At 42.8% G+C, this 20,425-nt stretch overlaps 1 protein-coding gene across 2 annotated transcripts in view; it reads right to left on the bottom strand.

Annotated features, from left to right (window-relative positions):
* Nucleotides 1-15,677, bottom strand: part of LOC139746786 (uncharacterized) — a 29,454-nt gene extending 13,777 nt beyond the window's left edge. The window contains exon 1 of one of the 2 annotated variants that reach the window (XM_071658339.1): nucleotides 15,170-15,677. Coding sequence is in view for 1 of the 2 variants with exons in the window: in XM_071658338.1 (XP_071514439.1) it covers nucleotides 1,304-1,370 (67 nt within the window). In the remaining variant the exon portion in view is untranslated. Of the gene's footprint in view, nucleotides 1-1,303; nucleotides 2,495-15,169 lie in introns of those variants that run through there. The other variant, XM_071658338.1, reaches the window with a different exon arrangement.
* Between the last annotated feature and the right edge of the window lie 4,748 nt (nucleotides 15,678-20,425).

The following is a 20,425-nucleotide window of genomic DNA, read 5'->3' as shown; positions in this document are numbered from 1 at the left end:
GACGATCTTGCTTGCTGTCTACTCCATCATATATATTCATCCAGTACGATCACCTCATTAACTCCAGCTATCTATTTCACCGTTGAGACCACACTTCCCAGCCACTATCTATAGTATTTGCTTCCATCAGCGATATATGATTTGCCTTCGTCACGTACGCTTCATCTTTAAGAGTCTTTAGCTGCCATCATGACATGTATCATCCACAGCACCTAGTTATTAACAGATCTTTAACACTATCCAGTGTATGTCGTCTCCCAAACATTTTTCGTCTGTTAAACATTTTTTAGGATATTAGAGCACCAGGAACACATTTCAATTCCATTTGACACCATCATAGTTAGTTAGTGATCCTCTCCCTCTCAATAGGTATTTATCCATTCTTTTAAACGCTAGCAAATTCATTCCACCACAACCATCTGACCATTAAGAGCTGCCTCACCTCCAGCTACATTGCTGGGTCTACTGATCACATGTACAGTGCACACCAGAATGTCTTGGGTATGGTTCATCTCGTCTCGTCCCTCACACCAAGACGGATATGGCTCCTCCTCCTTCTACAGCTGGTACCTTATAGCTTTCACTCGATGCCTGAGTAACACTTGTCTTTTTTTTTCCACTTCATTCTGCTACACCTGGTGACTGCTGTATATCTGGCTTCGTCCTCCCACACCTGTCTCCACTTCTTCCTCCTCATTTCGTGATCAGGACTCACCTGACTCCTCCAAACTCACGAACTCCTCCCGTTACATCTGTTCTTTACAAGACCCCTAACCTCTCCCTCCATCCCTGACTCTTCCAGTTTCACCCGTAGATTGGGACACACCTGGCTCCTACCTCACCTGGCTACCTAGGGCACGCTCCACATCTGGATTCTGGTGATCATGACATGGGATTCCACTCGTTGACACACCTGCTAGGTAAATATACACCTGGCCACTCCCTCCACACCTGGTAATTAAGATACACTCGACTCCATCCACATTCCCCTCGACACGTGGCGTCTCCATCCACAACTGGTGACCACAAAACATCCAGTACTTCCAGCTCCATCTGATCAAGATACAATAGACCCATCTTCCACGTTTGCCTCCTTTGCCTCAGTCTTTCAACAGCCGGCTCCTTCCCACTCTACACTCAAATCACCTGTCTCATGTGCTTACCATCTGGACAAGGCACACTTGACCTCTCATCTCTATACCATTCTCCTCCCGACACACTTTATGACTTAGTTACACCTCCCTAGCTCCTCTCTCAACACCCAGTGATGAAGAACGTGAAGAGGGGTCCAAGAAATACTCACTCTGGTCCAGTAGAGGCGCCACCACCACCACAAGCAGCAGGAAGAGATCCCACCACCTGACATTCATCCTTCGTGGAGGCTTCTTCCCAGTCTGTGGCCTGACGGTGGCGTTCCCGTTCTGGTACTGTGAATGCGCCTCTGATTCCAAACTCTTGCACTTGACTACGTGGCTGTGGTCCTGACTTCGAAGCTTTACACTTGACTCCTGCGTCTCAGAGTCCCCGACTCCGTCCTCTGCGACTTGGTTTCGAACCGAGGCGCTTGACTAAGTGGTATGACGCTGGATTCCCAGCCTTGCGACTCAGCCAACTGATATGGAACTTCAGTAAGAGCCTGGTACCTAGACTGTTTGACCTGGCACTTAGCGAGGAGCTCTAACACTTGGTTATGTGTTCTGAAACGTAACTTGTGAAGCTGAACTTGACCTGCCACTTGTCCATGACTATGAACCCTGGTTCTCTGAAGTATGTACCCTGGCACTCGACCCCAAGCCCCGAGATCTGAAGAAGTACCTGTATGAATGCTGCCACTTCTCTGCAAACCTGGTCTTTCAAGGGTAAATCCCTGGATTTACCTGCAATGAATAACACTTCTGTCGACGACGGCATATACTTCCTCCATCACAAACTTTGCCACGTTAGTGCGCGAGGCCAGGATTTGTCCGTCAGACACCAACACCTAACGACGAAGTCTGTCCTGGGAATAAGGTGTGTGGCAGTTGACTAAAAAATAAGAAAGAAAAAAAAAACGAGTCTCAGAACCTCCGTAAAGTGTCCTTCTACTTGGCTACGGGTACTGGTACTTGCGTGCTAAGAACTCTGGCACTGACTTGCGAGCCATGAAACTTGGACAAGGCTTAGAAATTACCTCAGAATTACTGTCAACTGATGTCGGGCCCTTGTACTTCAGCAGGGGGTCATAGACTTCATTACCGACTCCAACAGTCACACGCAACTTGTCCCAGAGAGCTCGAAACGAGATACGAGTCTCGACACTTGTCAGCCAATCATGAAACTTGACAGCCTCCCCTGATACACGTGCCTTGACGGCTTGACCATATGCCAGGAGGACAATTCATGGCGAGACCTGACACTCTGACAACTGGCAAGGATCTACAGCAGTTGAAGACGAGCTCTGAGCATCGACAGAGACAAGAGGTATCTGTCAGGGAGTCAAGACATTTGAGAACTAATCTGTGGCGAGTGACCAGCGGTGCTGACTGTTGAGGGAGAGATGTGGTAGGTGAGGGAGGGAGAGGCCTGATATATATGAGCACAAGTTGTGGTGCTGGTGCGTGTTGGAGCGGCGTGGGAAGCGGCCACCACCATTGGAGCAGCGCCTCCACCACCCAGAATAAGGTCAGCTGCACCTCCATACACACACACACACACACACACACACACACACACACACATTACTGGCCATCATGGGCCCTCCTGGGGTTAGACCAGCATGGATTCGAATCATGGTCGCGGCAGTCAGGTCACAGCCAATCCCAGGTGTTCATCCTTCCCATGGGGCTAATGGAACACCAGTTCAGTTCTCTTAACTTCCTATACCATTTTGGTCCACCTCCTCTGTACTTTCTTTACGGGTTCTTTGGGCAACTTTAAGTGCAGTCACCAAACTTGAGAGGGACTCTCCACTCTTGGCCTAATGTGAACAGTTCGCCGAGTATTTCCTTGTCCACATACTTGAATGCTATTGTAACGTAGCCAGGACACAGTTTGTCTCCTCGACAGTTCCCTTAAAGTGGAATTCTTAGGTAATGACTATGCTAGCTTTCAGGTTCCTCACACAGTTTTTTTTTTTTTTCTTATATCAGCTGGAACGGAACGGGCAGCTGAGGCCCTAATCATAGCCATTCCATAACGCTATATGCATATATATATTATTATTTTTTTTTTTTATTATACTTTGTCGCTGTCTCCCGCGTTTGCAAGGTAGCGCAAGGAAACAGACGAAAGAAATGGCCCACCCCCCCCCCATACACATGTATATACATACGTCCACACACGCAAATATACATACCTACACAGCTTTCCATGGTTTACCCCAGACGCTTCACATGCCTTGATTCAATCCACTGACAGCACGTCAACCCCGGTATACCACATCGCTCCAATTCACTCTATTCCTTGCCCTCCTTTCACCCTCCTGCATGTTCAGGCCCCGATCACACAAAATCTTTTTCACTCCATCTTTCCACCTCCAATTTGGTCTCCCTCTTCTCCTCGTTCCCTCCACCTCCGACACATATATCCTCTTGGTCAATCTTTCCTCACTCATTCTCTCCATGTGCCCAAACCACTTCAAAACACCCTCTTCTGCTCTCTCAACCACGCTCTTTTTATTTTATATATATATATATATATATATATATATAATCCCTGGGGATGGGGGAGAAAGAATACTTCCCACGCATTCCTCACGTGTCGTAGAAGGCGACTAAAGGGGATGGGAGCGGGGGGCTGGAAACCCTCCCCTCCTTGTATTCTAACTTTTCTAAAAGGGGAAACAGAAGGAGTCACGCGGGGAGTGCTCATCCTCCTCGAAGGCTCAGATTGGGGTGTCTAAATGTGTGTGGATGTAACCAAGATGAGAAAAAAGGAGAGATAGGCAGTATGTTTGAGGAAAGGAACTTGCATGTTTTGGCTCCGAGTGAAACGAAGCTCAAGGGTAAAGGGGAAGAGTGGTTTGGGAATGTCTTGGGAGTAAAGTCAGGGGTTAGTGAGAGGACAAGAGCAAGGGAAGGAGTAGCACTACTCCTGAAACAGGAGTGGTGGGAGTATGATATAGAATGTCAGAAAGTAAACTCTAGATTAATATGGGGAAAACTGAAAGTTGTTGGAGAGAGATGGATGATTATTGGTGCATATGCACCTGGGCATGAGAAGAAAGATCATGAGAGGCAAGTGTTTTGGGAGCAGCTGAATGAGTGTGTTAGTAGTATTGATGCACGAGACCGGGTTATAGTGATGGGTGATTTGAATGCAAAGGTGGGTAATGTGGCAGTTGAGGGAATAATTGGTGTACATGGGGTGTTCAGTGTTGTAAATGGAAATGGTGAAGAGCTTGTAGATTTATGTGCTGAAAAAGGACTGGTGATTGGGAATACTTGGTTTAAAAAGAGAGATATACATAAGTATACTTATGTAAGTAGGAGAGATGTCCAGAGAGCGTTATTGGATTACGTGTTAATTGATAGGCGCGCGAAAGAGAGAATTTTGGATGCAAATGTGCTGAGAGGTGCAACTGGAGGGATGTCTGATCATTATCTTGTGGAGGCGAAGGTAAAGATTTGTAGAGGTTTTCAGAAAAGAAGAGAGAATGTTGGGGTGAAAAGAGTGGTGAGAGTAAGTGAACTTGGGAAGGAGACTTGTGTGAGGAAGTACCAGGAGAGAACGAGTACAGAATGGAAAAAGGCGAGAACAAAGGAGGTAAGGGGAGTGGGGGAAGAATGGGATGTATTTAGGGACGCCGTGATGGCTTGCGCAAAAGATGCTTGTGGCATGAGAAGCGTGGGAGGTGAGCAGATTAGAAAGGGTAGTGATTGGTGGGATGAAGAAGTAAGATTATTAGTGAAAGAGAAGAGAGAGGCATTTGGACGATTTTTGCAGGGAAATAATGCAAATGAGTGGGAGATGTATAAAAGAAAGAGGCAGGAGGTCAAGAGAACGGTGCAAGAGGTGAAAAAGAGGGCAAATATGTGTTGGGGTGAGAGAGTTTCATCAATCTTAGGGAGAATATAAAGATGTTCTGGAAGGAGGTAAATAAAGTGCGTAAGACAAGGGAACAAATGGGAACTTCAGTGAAGGGGGCAAGTGGGGAGGTGATAAAAAGTAGTGGTGATGTGAGAAGGAAATGGAGTGAGTATTTTGAAGGTTTGCTGAATGTGTTTGATGATAGAGTGGCAGATATAGGGTGTTTTGGTCGAGGTGGTGTGCAAAGTGAGAGGGTTGGGGAGGGTGATTTGGTAAACAGAGAAGAGGTAGTAAAAGCTTTGCGGAAGATGAAAGCAGGCAAGGTAGCGGGTTTGGATGATATTGCAGTAGAATTTATTAAAAAAGGGGGCGACTGTATTGCTGACTGGTTGGTAAGGTTATTTAATGTATGTATGACTCATGGTGAGGTGCCTGAGGATTGGCGGAATGCTTGCATAGTGCCATTGTACAAAGGCAAATGGGATAAAAGTGAGTGCTCAAATTACGGAGGTATAAGTTTGTTGAGTATTCCTGGTAAATTATATGGGAGGGTATTGATTGAGAGCGTGAAGGCATGCGCAGAGCATCAGATTGGGGAAGAGCAGTGTGGTTTCAGAAGTAGTAGAGGATGTGTGGATCAGGTGTTTGCTTTGAAGAATGTATGTGAGAAATACTTAGAAAAGCAAATGGATTTGTATGTAGCATAGCATTTATGGATCTGGAGAAGTGATAGAGTTGATAGAGATGCTCTGTGGAAGGTATTAAGAATATATGGTGTGGGAGGCAAGTTGTTAGAAGCAGTGAAAAGTTTTTATCGAGGATGTAAGGCATGTGTACGTGTAGGAAGAGAGGAAAGTGATTGGTTCTCAGTGAATGTAGGTTTGCGGCAGGGGTGTGTGATTACTCCATGGTTGTTTAATTTGTGTATGGATGGGGTTGTTAGGGAGGTGAATGCAAGGGTTTTGGAAAGAGGAGCAAGTATGCAGTCTGTTGTGGATGAGAGAGCTTGGGCAGTGAGTCAGTTGTTGTTCACTGATGATACAGCGCTGGTTGCTGATTCGTGTGAGAAACTGCAGAAGCTGGTGACTGAGTTTGGTAAAGTGTGTGAAAGAAGAAAGTTGAGAGTAAATGTGAATAAGAGCAAGGTTATTAGGTACAGTAGGGTTGAGGGACAAGTTGATTGGGAGGTAAGTTTGAATGGAGAAAAACTGGAGGAAGTGAAGTGTTTTAGATATCTGGGAGTGGATTTGGGAATGGAACCATGGAAGCGGAAGTGAATCATAGGGTGGGGGAGGGGGCGAAAGTTCTGGGAGCGTTGAAGAATGTGTGGAAGTCGAGAGCAAAAATGGGTATGTTTGAGGAAATAGAGGTTCCAGTACTGTTATATTGTTGCGAGGCGTGGGCTATGGATAGAGTTGTGCGGAGGAGGGTGGATGTGCTGGAAATGAGATGTTTGAGGACAATATGTGGTGCGAGGTGGTTTGATCAAGTAATAATAGGGTAAGAGAGATGTGTGGTAATAAAAAGAGTGTGGATGAGAGAGCAGAAGAGGGTATGTTGAAATGGTTTGGTCACATGGAGAGAATGAGTGAGGAAAGATTGACCAAGAGGATACATGTGTCAGAGGTGGAGGGAACGAGGAGAAGTGGGAGACCAAATCGGAGGTGGAAAGATGGAGTGAAAAAGATTTTGAGTGATCGGGGCCTGAACATGCAGGAGGGTGAAAGGCGTGCAAGGAATAGAGTGAATTGGAAAGATGTGGTATACCGGGGTCGACGTGCTGTCAATGGATTGAACCAGGGCATGTGAAGCGTCTGGGGTAAAGCATGGAAAGTTCTGTGGGGCATGGATGTGGAAAGGGAGCTGTGCTTTCGGTGCATTATTACATGACAGCTAGAGACTGAATATGAACGAAAGTGGCCTTTGTTGTCTTTTCCTAAATTATATGCATATAATATATATATATATATATATATATATATATATATATATATATATATATATATATATATATATATATATATATATATATATATACGTTGAGATGTATAGGTATGAACTCCTACTGAAGTGCGATTTCACCTCCATGCTATCATGACGGACTCTGTGATCATCATATATATATATATATATATATATATATATATATATATATATATATATATATATATATATATATTATATATATATATATATATATTCTATCGACTAACCCCTAGGGATGGATGAACAGCTGGGACTGACTGCCGTAACCAGGATTCTAACCAATGCGCTTGACCCTGGGCGGCCCGTGAATGCCTAACGGCCAGGAACGCTAAACTCAGTATATTTAGATCAAGATGATTGTCATAATGGGGACTTGTTTCACAGTGTCCCATCTACAATAACATGTATTTACACAGTTTTAACTTTAGCAGTTAAGTACCAGGCCAACTATGGAGTTTGACTTGGTCTTCTTTTGACAATGGCGTTATCCACAAATATGATCACTTAAAAATCTAAGGTCTTCTGATGTGTCATTCATATATATAAACGAAATGGAAAGATCTCAGGATAGACCCTTACGGCACACCGATGGTGATCACAACCCATTTCGAGAAGGTTTCTCTTTAACATAACGATGGTACTGCTTTAAACTCCTCTAATAATGAGTCACATTACAGACCATCTTCACTACGTCCTCACCTGCACTCCACCCTCGATACCACTGGCCTTTGACTCTACTTCGTAACAGCTCGAATGCATTTCTCTCTATGTTTCAGATCAAATACCAGTGTCAGTACACTCTTATCTTCAATAGATCTTCGACACTAAGGGACATTGACATTATCATTACACGTTAGGTCGAAGGCCATTTTCACTTCACCCTCAACGCCAGTGACTGTGCCACCTTCACTAATACCTCATCTTCACTACACCAGGAACAACACTGGCCTTTGACCCGCTCCATCTTCATTAAACCCTCGACATCACTGGTCTTTTCTTTTTTTAGTGATAACACTTAACTAAAGCAGGTTTATGATGCTATTGTTAGGAAGGAGAAGAATAAAAAAAGGAAGACTCGAAGACAATATCTGCCTTAGGAGGAGGAAGTGGGTATAGTTATGAGGAAACTGACAGAAAGGAAATGAAACACACACTGGATTCGAGACGAAACTGGATATCATCCAAGGATAAGCTAAACTCTGTTTTGGAACCACAACCCAAGTTTCAGGAAGCGGAGTTAATCCCCCAACCCCTCCATCTTATATTTGGCTATATTTACACGTACATCCATTTCAACATTGAGAATAAAGCAATCTATAAACCAAAGATATAGTGACGTGTTCTGCTGCCTCTAACAAGCGGATTGGCAAAGTACCAATAAAATGTTTCCCCTAACAGAGAGAAGCAAAGAGAAAAAGACAAATTCAAAGAGAAAAAGATAAATTCACTGCATTTTAGTAACTTAACAATGCACTGGTTACCTTCAAAACTTTCATTAAGTTCATGGCCTGACCTTCCCACTGGCATTTTTTTCACTTCAAAATATCTTTTTCCTAGAGCTGTTGCACATCATTTTTCTCTCATCCTGTGCGAAAGTTGAAATGTCGAAAGAAATACAATTCGTTATTCATACAGAAACCAGCCCTCCACCACCTCAACCCCCACCCTCAACCCCCAACGGCAAACTTTTTGAGACAAGTGGAGAAGGACTGATAATTTCTAACTTATCAAAACTACTAACATTTTATAAAGGCGATTCGACCAGCATCGAATAACCCAAAGCAGTTCATTACTACATCATTTAGTAGTTTCTTGATGATTTCAGAAGAGGGATGACCTGCATTTTACTCCAACTTGATAAAGTTTAAACTTTGTCTTTTTTTCGGATTTAAGTTCAGAGTTTCTTGTAAAAGACCCTGTTAAGTAAATAAGTGAAGAAATCAAGATAAATATCTTCTGTATGTCCGCTTTTTCATTTAAATCTTAGATACACAGGCGATGGGATGTGTTTTCTGAAAAACACATATATGTATACCATCCTACAATGATTTCTCCCATATATATATTTATATATATATATATATATATATATATATATATATATATATATATATATATTTTTTTTTTCTTTTTTTTTTTCATACTATTCGCTATTTCCCGCGATAGCGAGGTAGCGTTAAGAACAGAGGACTGGGCCTTTGAGGGAATATCCTCACCTGGACCTCTTCTCTGTTCCTTCTTTTGGAAAATATATATATATCCCTGGGGATAGGGGAGGGAGCGGGGGGCTGGAAATCCTCCTCTCTCTTTTTAATTTTCCAAAAGGAGCAGAGAAGGGGGCCAAGTGAGGACATTCCCTCAAAGGCTCAGGAAAATGAATCAAAATAAGTTAGCAAGTGCACTTTCGTGTCATGATCACACTGTGAGGGGAGATAAAAGCGAGATAGAAGGCGTAGAACAGTCAATTGATACAGAAGGAAGAAACGTAGCCAAGATGCCATTAGTAAACAAGCGTTATCGGACGGTGGTGATCGGGTCTGGCATTATGCACGACATAAAATTCCTGTTATGTGGGGAGGAAAGGGAACTGGTTAAAAATTTTGCCTACGACAAAGCTATCCAATCCGGATAGACCTTCACTCAAGATAATGTTGCAGTTCTTTGCGTATTCAATAATAGAAAATTCAATGACGTTTCTCATAGTAAAGGAATTACATTTGATGACTGAATTAGCGTTACTTCCGGTCAATAAAATAATCAAAATTTTCAATCTGATTAAACAAAGCATTTGATTATTGTCATGTTCTTATACTATATTTATGGTGCTTAAGTCTAACATAAAGATCCTTACCAGTCAGCTCAACATGAACATATTATAGCTTTTACAAGGTATTCTGTATACACAGCCTGCAGAATTTTCTGGCGAGTTTTTGACTAAGATATTCTTTATAGCATTTTTATTACTGAAGGCTACATTTACATCAACAATTCAAGCAATTTGGAAAGTGATGTATGTTTATCACTAAAAAGGAGAACTAAAAGATTCTTGGTATTAAGGGGAGGTTTCGATTTAACCCTAGAAAACGATGTCTTTGCCACCTTAAGGGATTTGTCAATGAAAGATCTAGGATACTTTAACGTGGAACCAATAGAAAATATCTTCTCAAAGTCATTATCGATAAATTCCAGACTGCATATACGTAATGCCCTAAGGAACATGTTCTTCGTGTTTGGCCAACAAGCTAAAATTTCCAAACATTTCCTTCACTTAAAAAATTTAGTACCTTCTATTATCTTTACTGTGGAAGTGGAAAATAATTGTATGTAAACATTATTAGATGGCATGATCGAAAGGAATAGAAACATATATACCTGATGTAAAGAATGAGGAGAAGTGGGAGACCAAATTGGAGGAGGAAGGACGGAGTGAAACAGATTTTGAGCAATCGGGGCCTGAACATACAGGAGGGTGAAAGACATGCAAAGAATAAAGTGAATTGGAACGATGTGGTATACCCGGGTTGACGTGCTGTCAGTGGATTGAAACAGGGCATATGGAGCGTCTGGGGTAAACCATGGAAAGTTTTGTGGGGCCTGGATGTGGAAAAGGAGCCGTGGTTTCGGTGCATTACACATGACAGCTAGAGGCTGAGTGTGAGCGAACGTGGCCTTCGTTTTCTTTTCCTAGGGCTACCTCGCGCACGCGCGGGAGGAGGGGGGTGCCATTTCATGAGTGGCGGGGTGGCGACGAGAATGGATGAAATCAACAAGTATGAATATGTGCCTGTGTATATATGTGTATGGCTATGCATGTATATGTATGTATATATGCGTGTGTGGGCGTTTATGTATATGTACGTGTATGTGGGTGGGCTGGGCCATTCTTTCGTCTGTTTCCTTGCGCTACCTCGCTAACCCGGGAGACAGCGACTAAGTATGATTAAAAAAATAGAGTACATGTATACGATTACCCCGGGACAGTTGTCTATGAAAGTCTTGGTGTGACCCATGACCTCTTTCTAAATTCTCCTGCAGCCCAGTGCTGCGCCACTTCCAGTAGCAGGAGAATGTAGACTGATCATTCATGGAAGACTTGGTGAAGTGTTGGGAAGTGGACTTAAATCATTGATGCCATGGGTACCAGTGTTCTGGTCGAGGCGACGAAACACGTTCTAAGAAAACGTCCTGATTATATTTCCCCACACTTGAGATGGCAGAAGTCAGACAGAAAACGAAAGCTTAAAGTACAGTCCAGTACAGAAATGATTCTTCGTTTCTTTTCTTAGAAATAAGTGTCAAGTATGTTCTCTGGGAGATAAAGAAATACATCAAAGTCTGAAGACCTGAGTCATTGATTATGTTATCTTCCTTGAGACAAATGGACGGTGTATTTTGAATATCATTCATCTACCTCCACTCACATAAGAACGCATTGACTAAGTCTATAGAAAATCAAAGAGAAAGGAGCAGAATGACCATATTTTTCAAGCCATCATGCCTGATACCTTTCCATAGTGCTAACAGAGTACAGTCACTGGAAACCTGTAGTGTGCAATACGACTACATCAACATAAAGATGATCCACAAATGGAGGGGAATAGGTATAATTTTGTAATACTGGAACAATTGCTCTTGGAGATACGATACGCTAGAGTATGTGTTGCTTCTGGCACGATAGCCTAGCTTCTGTATGTGAAAAGTTGCTCTCCAGTATTTACAATTAGGCTTAGAGTGGTCTACGAGGCGAGCCAAGTCTCTTAATGATAATGTTATGATCGGCCAGATTAAGATGAGTCATAGATTCATTGTAGTAGGGTCGTATAATTCATGCTGCTCCATCATATGATGAATATACCAGATTGGTGAGAGGTAAGCAATTTCAAAAGAAAGTTGGTCCACTGTGGAGGGGGCGAGATAATTTGTTATTTATCGTACCCAGCAAAGTACTTAAGTTTGCCTGACTGGTTCCAGAACCGACCATGAATTAGTCTGGCTTGTGCATCTAAAATTGATGTCATTTTCACAGCTGTAACTTTGCACAAACGTGTTCCTGGAACTTTAAGTGTATGGCTTTTGTCAAACAAAGCCTAGTCAGATGATAGCAGCCACCCCTCCCTCCTCCTCCAATACTTGGAACCCTCTATTCACCCTACTGAATGTCATTTAGGCTAATAGCAAGTAGCTAGGCCGAGATCTGAGATATCACAGTGGCTGCGTCTGCCAGCTTTCCCTTTCACTGTCGCTTTAAAGCTGCCACATGAAGAGCAGTATCATTCGCAGAAGTGTAATGAGTCAGTCCTGGATGTTGAAGGGGTATCTATGCCATAGCCAGTCCTCCACAATGTAGGTAGAGTTATAGAGTGACGTTGTTCTAAGTGAAATAATAACTGAAGTCTACCATCATCAGAGCTTCACCATCACAAGGGATCGTGTGTTTTACTGCTCCATGTTCCATCCTAATTGCTCCCTTCACCATATCTTTGGAGCTATATGATTGACAAACACCTCTATGCAATTCTCTGTTGCAGATACCATTCATTCCCCTTATGTGTTGTCTGAATCGGCCATCTTCCAGTGTATATCCTGGAAATTAAGACCTTCTCTTACCCAGAAACCAGAGACTTGCCTGCCGCGATCATCTCTCACTGGTCAAGTATCTCTCTCTCTTCAGTCCTTGACGTTGTTGTAGTTTCCTCATAGTTGAGAATGTAATACGAGTCACCTCGGAAGAATTACACCATTGAATTCCACCCGAATTGGGTTCTACTCTTCCTATGAGCTTTGGCCAACTTACAGGCACTCTATCAAGCTGGGAACATCACGAAGAAGCTGATAAATGCTGAGTTAGCCGTCAAATTCAGTGACTCACACTTGAAAGAAGATATTCTGGACATAAGATATCCAGCTGCTGCGTCACATGATTACTGCTTGGCAGTTGGCAAGTCAAGGGTGGGCCGTTTTGATAACTGTTTCTTTCCCTACATCTCGAAGCTTTGGAAATCTATACCTTCTCATGTTTTTCCCAATAACCATGACCTGGCATGTTTTAAAAGACAGGTTTTTAACTTTCAAAATTCGTGAATACTTTCCCTTGTCTCTACTTTTTCCCTCATAATCTTCTCTATACTTCAATTAAGGTCCGGACTTGATGTGGACTTTTGTCCGTGACTGGAGCCTCCAACACACACACACACACACACACATTGATTCATATTAACATCTTTACCATGTTTGATTAGAGACGAATCAACAATATTTGTATCATTACCGAGTTACTGTATGTGATAAGCTGAACATTACTCCAGTGAATTAAAACTTACAATCTTTTTCACATGCTCTAAATAACTAAAATTGCACTTGTAGGCAATGGTAGAGTATGTTAGTCAAGCCATTTTGCCCAAAAAAAAAAAACCTCCAGTAATCATCAACAGGGACTTTGGTGAGTAAAATGACACAAATTCAAAACTCATAAACTTAATCTATGATCAAGCTGAACACTACTGAGTCTGTCCACTTGATCAATATTGTGTACAATATGAGAACAAGATATTGTGCGAATTAATCCATTAAGCAAACAATAAAAAGCAGAATTCAGCTCAAAATATCAGAAAAAAATTAACAAATGAACTGTTCATTAACGTGATCATAATGCAGTCATAGATACTGAGAAACTGGAAAGTGATATAAGCAAAGGAACTGATGACTTTAAGAGAAAAACCTCTATGACTGGATGGAATTCCAGCCCATCTTTCTTAAGGCCAACAAAGGATCTGCACTTTAAAAAAAAAAAAAGTATGAAAATCCTACCATCATTTCACTACAATCACATAAACTGAAAACTTAGTGCGTGAAAAAGAGCTTGGAACACCTTTTCTCGATACTTGCAAAGGCATTTGACAAAGTGAACCACAGAATTTTACCAGAGAAAAGTGGCGAAAGTAATAAGTAATGGCAAGATAAGAAAAGAAATCAACCGAAACGAAACATGTCGTGCCACATGTATAGAAAAAACTGCACGTTAAATAAAAGTGTATGAACTCCTACTGAAGTGCGATTTTCACCTTCATGCTATCTTCACGGACCAGTGTGATCAAAACGAAGCTGAGAGATGTTGCCTCTACAGTGTGTATGAGCGGCTGGTTGATGCACGGGGCAGTGTATGTACCTGGCATCAGGCGATGGATCAAACAACATGTGACGCTTTTAAAAGCTAGGCGTAGTATCATTGTACGCTTCCATCACAGATTGTGGTCCTACCTATCAGCGAGAAGCCAAACTAATGTCCACCAGAGACAGAGTTTCCTATTGGTACATGTAGTAATTTGTTCATAGATATCTGATAAACAACAGAAGGTTGGGTATACAAGTGCGTATGATAACAGTGCTGCAGTGTACGATAATGGCGCAGCTCTGTGACGACCATTAACTTTATTCCTGGGGGAGAAAAAATAGTCAATTTAAGTCAAATGCTGAACGAAAGCATTTCATACGTTAAAAACGTTGACCAAAATGACATTATCTAAGGCGTTGAGCGTGGAGGGCAAAGGCTGCGAATGTGCGGGAGCAAGACTGGGAAATGGTCAGTCGGTCGTTCACCGAGGATGTGTGTGTGGAACGTAGAGCAAAAGGGAGGCGGGAAGAGCAGGTGGAGAATGGGAGGAAAAGTAGGAGTGTGTCACTCAGTAATGAGGGAGAGATTGAATGAAAGTAAGAACGGAGAAGGAGAGTGAGGGAAGGAGGGTTGGTAAAGTGAATAGGAAGGAGGGAGGAATGAGGGAACGTAATTCAATGTGAGGAGGGATCGAGAGTGTAAGTGATCAGGTAGAGGAAGCGAGGTAGGGAGGTAAAGTGTGCGTGAGAGAGAGAGAGAGAGAGAGAGAGAGAGAGAGAGAGAGAGAGAGAGAGAGAGGAAATGCTGGTATACAGTTCACTAAACACGTACGAAATACTAATAGACAACAACACTGACACGAGAAAGAGAGGATGTAAGGCTCGTGAGCCAGCACATTGTTTCTGACCCTACGTATCTTAGGACCAGTTTGTCTCGAACCTAAACCACCATTAACCTGACCTAGTGCACAAGTGAACCATCGCCCTCTGAATGACATACAGTTAAAAAGTTGCGAAGGAAATGTTATGGATGTATGAATACATGGGCTGCGCTTGCAATACTCACACACACTCGGGCAGAATAGATGCACTGGGAGGACACTGTGTGGCTCGCTGTACCAGCGTGTTCGGGTCTCGGAGGTGTAGACTATACATTGTGGGAGCTGGGCGACTAGTGTGGGCTGTGTGCTGCCACCACAAACCCATCAAGACTTCCCTCGCACCAGGATAAAGTGGGGAACAGTGGCGTAGTATTAGAATATCCTTTTTTATTTTCATCTCCTGATGAATAATAACAAATTTACGGGGATTTACAGTGAGACACAGTGGAAACAACGGGCCTGAGTCCTGCCACGGAACTGAAATGGATCATAACTAGGTAATAATCGTCAGACAGTCGTTATATGAGCAGTTTTTCCGTTCTCTCTTCTACTGTATAATCGAGGGATCACTCTTAGCAATAACATTGATTATGGAAAATACACTTACTAGTGGCAACAGATAAGGCATGTTTGATAGCTACATATTGTCGCTTGCCGAATACGACTAAGATCATATTTACAGGTTTCTCCTCATGTTTTGCATATACTTTCAACATCATAAAACAGTTTTGATTAACGTCATACATTCTACATCAGTTCACGCTAAATCCTATGAATAAATCTTATCTCAAACGTATATAATTATAGATTATTTAATTCAGTAATTCCTTGGTTATGAGGAAATTGTACTCATTCCTCGCCTCACCGATAGAGGGAAGCACAATCAGTGATGGGGATTTGCGAAGTGACATCAGAGCGTGACTGTACATGGCAGCAGATGTTGGCCTGTTCAACAAACTACAAGCCTACTATCAGGATCTGGACCAGGCTAACAGATAATGGACCAGACAACAGGTGGCAGATCTGCAGTTTAGTCTGCTCGTGGACGGGGTGTTGAGGACGGTAAATGCGAAGGTCTTGGAGTAGTAAGGAGCAGGTCTGCAGGATGAAGAAAGTGGAGAGGGGATGGACGTGGGATGCTGCTGGCAGACAATGCGACTATTCATGGCAGACTCTAGGAAGAAAACTTAAAGAGGGGTGACCAAGTTTAAAGGACTGACTTAAAGGGAAAAGACATGTTAATGAGAGAAAAAGTAAGGATATGACGTGCAACAGAGTGGGTAAGGTAGGATGATTTGAGTCTGGAATCAAATGAGGAGGACCTGGAGAAGGCGAAGTGCTCTTGGTAGCCGGGAGAGGACGTAGGTGTGGCTTTGAGTCTGTGCACCAAATGGGAGCCAGATATGGCGAGGAGTTGTTGGGGGCAGACAGGAGCTCCTAAGACAGACACACTCTGATAAAAATCACTCACCAAGAACACTGACCTCATAACAACTCCTAGATCTTTAAACAACACAGTCACCAGCCAAATGTGAACCACTGGTAGCTCCCATCTGGTCCCTACACACATGAAGCACTCGACACTTCTGACCTAAAAACAAAGGACATCTCTGATCCCAAAGAACACGAAACTTTTCTTATGAAATCCAACCCCAAGTCAGCCACAGAGCAACCATAATCCACAACAGAAATTTGTGATCAACTAACATAAATACCACCCTGATAGAACTGCTCACTCTCCCTTATCTCCTCCTACTGACACTCACAACTGAATCAAAGTCATAAAGAACTTCCTTGCAACAGTCCCCAACAATATATAAGACCTCCACCTAAAACACTTCGGTTCATTAGCAACTCTAGCACCTCCAGACAACTTCAATTATTCTTATACACATGACAAAATCTTAAATATCTGAAAACTTGCCAACATAGCAAAAAAAAAAAAAAAAAACTAATCCTCAAAATAACTAACCAAAATATCCCACTCTCACCCACAATACTCGACTTTGAACCTAATCATACGAACACCACACTGCAAACACACGTCACACATCACATCCAAGATGGTTTCAACCAGCCATAAACACCCTACCGCACAGTTCAAGTGGCACTGTACATCGACAAAGCATTTGACACCGTCCTCGAACACATCCTTACACAAATGGCTCATGACACCGTCCTCCACAGCAGTGATAAAAACCAGATAACAAAATCATAGTTGGTCTTCATGCCAGAGTCATTCTCAACGTCTTCATGTCCAAAACCTTCAAGCTCTTCTGTGGAATCCCACAAGGAGCAGTTCTTTCTCGAAGCCACCATAAAGGTTCTGTCAAATGTTCGTAACACTACGGTGAGTGCATGAGTTTACATGAGAAAAACAGACAACAGGAGGCCTGATTGGCCTGGATTGTCTGATTAAAAAAGAAGAAAAAAAAGTAGATGAAATAAATGAAATAAGTAGTTTAACTTGACAAGAAAATGTAATTCCGCTCAGCAGTTCTTTTTAAGCAATCACTGACTCCCCGCTGCTGCAACTTAGGCTTTCTAGTGTCCCTGTAACCGCTGTCGTTTATACAACTGATTTCTGGGGTGGTGGGAAAGGTTGGGGTCGAGAGTTTTGGGGGTGGTGATAGTATACACGTGGCATGGTGGGAGGCGTATTGTAGAGTGTCTGAGGTTGTGGAGGAACACATAAGGTGGCGCTATATGGACAGTGTTTGAGTTGTTGTTCGTCAAACACATGAGGTAGCTCAGGTGTGAGAGAATGCCTTGATGTGTTACGGCATCTGAAGTGTCACTCGAACGTGTACGACGTGAGGGGAAAATGTATTACATGAGGGTCTGGCGTGGCCTCCTGCAACACCCACCACCTGACCCCCGGACGGTGTGTGTGTGTGTGTGGTTGAGGGGATCGAGCTTACTGCTGGATGCCTCTTCCATGATACCCTTACGTTCTCATAGAATATGTAAAGCATTTGCGATCCCTGTTAGTATCTTCGAACGACCAGAAATGAAGGTAAATCGTAGCTAATGAAGCAATTAATCTCCCTCGACGATAGACTGCTCCATGAGCCAGAATAAAGAAATAGAACCAGACGAGCCAGTGTCCGGGCGTAGCCACTCCTCCATATTGTTTCCCCCGGAGCCACTTGGGCAGCGCTACTGTGCGTCGACTCCCTATTGGAGGATCGCTGCTCCCCGCGATTTATGATTGGTCCTCTGCGGCCCCGAGTGGCCTCTGTGCTAACGCTCCCGCGGAAGCTGACTGGTCGTCGCCCGTCCACCGGCTACTGTGCTACGCCTCAGATCGCTAACACTGGACAACCGATATTTGAGCTCCACCTTGAGAGCGTAATTCAGGAAGCTTCGACCTTCTGGAAAGGCCACAATTGGTCTCAAGCAGACCATCTTAGTGCGGGTCCGAAACCACCGAACTATGAGGGGGCGACCTGTGGTCACACATCATCCCGCTCGTCTTCCACACATGACGACAGTGAGGCAGAGTCGCCCAGGAGAACAAGCTAAACAGCTGCATCCACTGTATAGATTCAACGTGGTCATACCCAGCAGCTCAGTCACTATTGATGATATTATTACCTCCAAAGCGAGACTAATCTAATTCTAATTATGAGGTTATAACTCCGGCATTGATTCCACTTCCAGTACTAAGTACTCTAGCAAAATGCTGTGATTAAAGAGCCTTTTAACTTGTTTATGTTTGAAATTACATATGTTTGATACTTCTAAGGAAAATACATTATTTTCTATACAAGTGGCACGACATGTTTCGTAGAGACAACTCACGTCATCAGGTTCCACTTTTTAACAAAGTTATTTGAATCCCAACATCACACTTGAGTCCCGCCGTCCAACACCAATCTGTACAGACCAACCACTGTCCACTTTGGCTGGCAGTAACCGTTGTAAGGGAGAGTGATTAAGGGGGGTCACGTGGTGGGGGTTGACCTGGGTAGTTGGATGTGTCTTGAACAATTTTTTGTTTTCGTGTTTTGTCAATTCTCTCATAATGATTTGGTTAATGCTAAGATGGGCTTTAAAATTGTCTGAGGACAAAGTCATGTTCTTAGTATGAGCAATTAAGACAGATTCAATAACGTTGCGTGTGACATAATCAGCAGAGGGGTATAGAATAATGGGATTTTCAAGATCTATGGGATGATCATTTTCATGACAATGTTTAGCGATCGTATTTTTGTGGTCATCCCTGCGTACTGCATGACGGTGCCAATAACACCTCTCCGTTACAGTTCTTCCTCTATGTCCTATATAGATATCTTTACATGCCTTGCATTTGACGGCGTAAACACTCCCAATTGTTGCATGATTTGGCTTGCTATTTATTAAGGTCTTACTGATGGTGTTATTATACTCGAAAGCAACATTACAAGCACTGTTTTTCAGAACATGTCTTAGATTAGCTAAGTTTGGAGAATAGAGCAACACTAAACTTTTAGACTTATCCTTATTGGTCATATTTTTGTTTCAAGAACCATAAAATGTCTTCCTAAATTACCAGTAAGTTTTGCTCATAAACCAATCGGGATAATATAACTGCCTAAGTTGGAAAGCTAGGAAGCTAATTACTAGGCAAACGCTCTGGTCCCAACCCAGTCTTAAACACCATCCCACCAGACATATACCCATTTGGGACCACACACCCCAGATAAACACAACTCACACTTCCCCGTCTGGGCTCTGGACATCTTCATCCATCCCTGAATTACTACGAAAACCGATTCAACATATCCCAGAACCGTTCCTGCTCACGGTTCAACCACCATAATGAAGTCCCGAACATTTATTGATCAGAGCTGTGCACTTTCCCCACACAGAGGCACCCACAACATCACAACACTTTGTAACCTATGGTGCCGAGCGGTGGTTGTGGTGACTTTGCTAAAGAAAAAAGATTTAGCAACAGCAAACCTTCCTGTTTGTCCCATGTGACGCTGCGCGGTTAGACTGTGTGAAGCTATTTACAAGTAGTTTGTAGATTCAACAATATTCAGATCAAATCGAATTCACATTCCTTATTCGAAATCATATCGAATCTCGGAACTTCACAGGGTCCTAATGCATAAAAGCATATTCACAGATAAGGATGACTATTTCAACTAATATGTAATTTGTGTGTTCATAACCAGCTAGAAAGAATCTAAAAGAAACTTTTCTAATATAAATGCATGTATCGGTACGTATACCACGTTGCACGTTAAGGTTAACTAAGCCAACACGGTTTTCCAACGGGTCAGCAACTACGACAGTACTAAAAAATTGCTATTGTCTCCCCATTAGACTAATGGAAGAAACTCATTTTCTTTCACTCTTATTCAACTAAGAAAACGATCATTCGCCTTGTGAACTCATTTTTCTGGGGGAAACTATACAAGAAATTGTCTCGACGCATAGTTTTATAAAAT

The sequence above is a fragment of the Panulirus ornatus genome, chromosome 66 (genome assembly GCF_036320965.1).
Source record: "Panulirus ornatus isolate Po-2019 chromosome 66, ASM3632096v1, whole genome shotgun sequence".
NCBI classification, from domain to species: domain Eukaryota; kingdom Metazoa; phylum Arthropoda; class Malacostraca; order Decapoda; family Palinuridae; genus Panulirus; species Panulirus ornatus.
The sequence above is the reverse complement of the archived record's forward strand: the minus strand, read 5'-3'. Positions and strand labels throughout refer to the sequence as shown.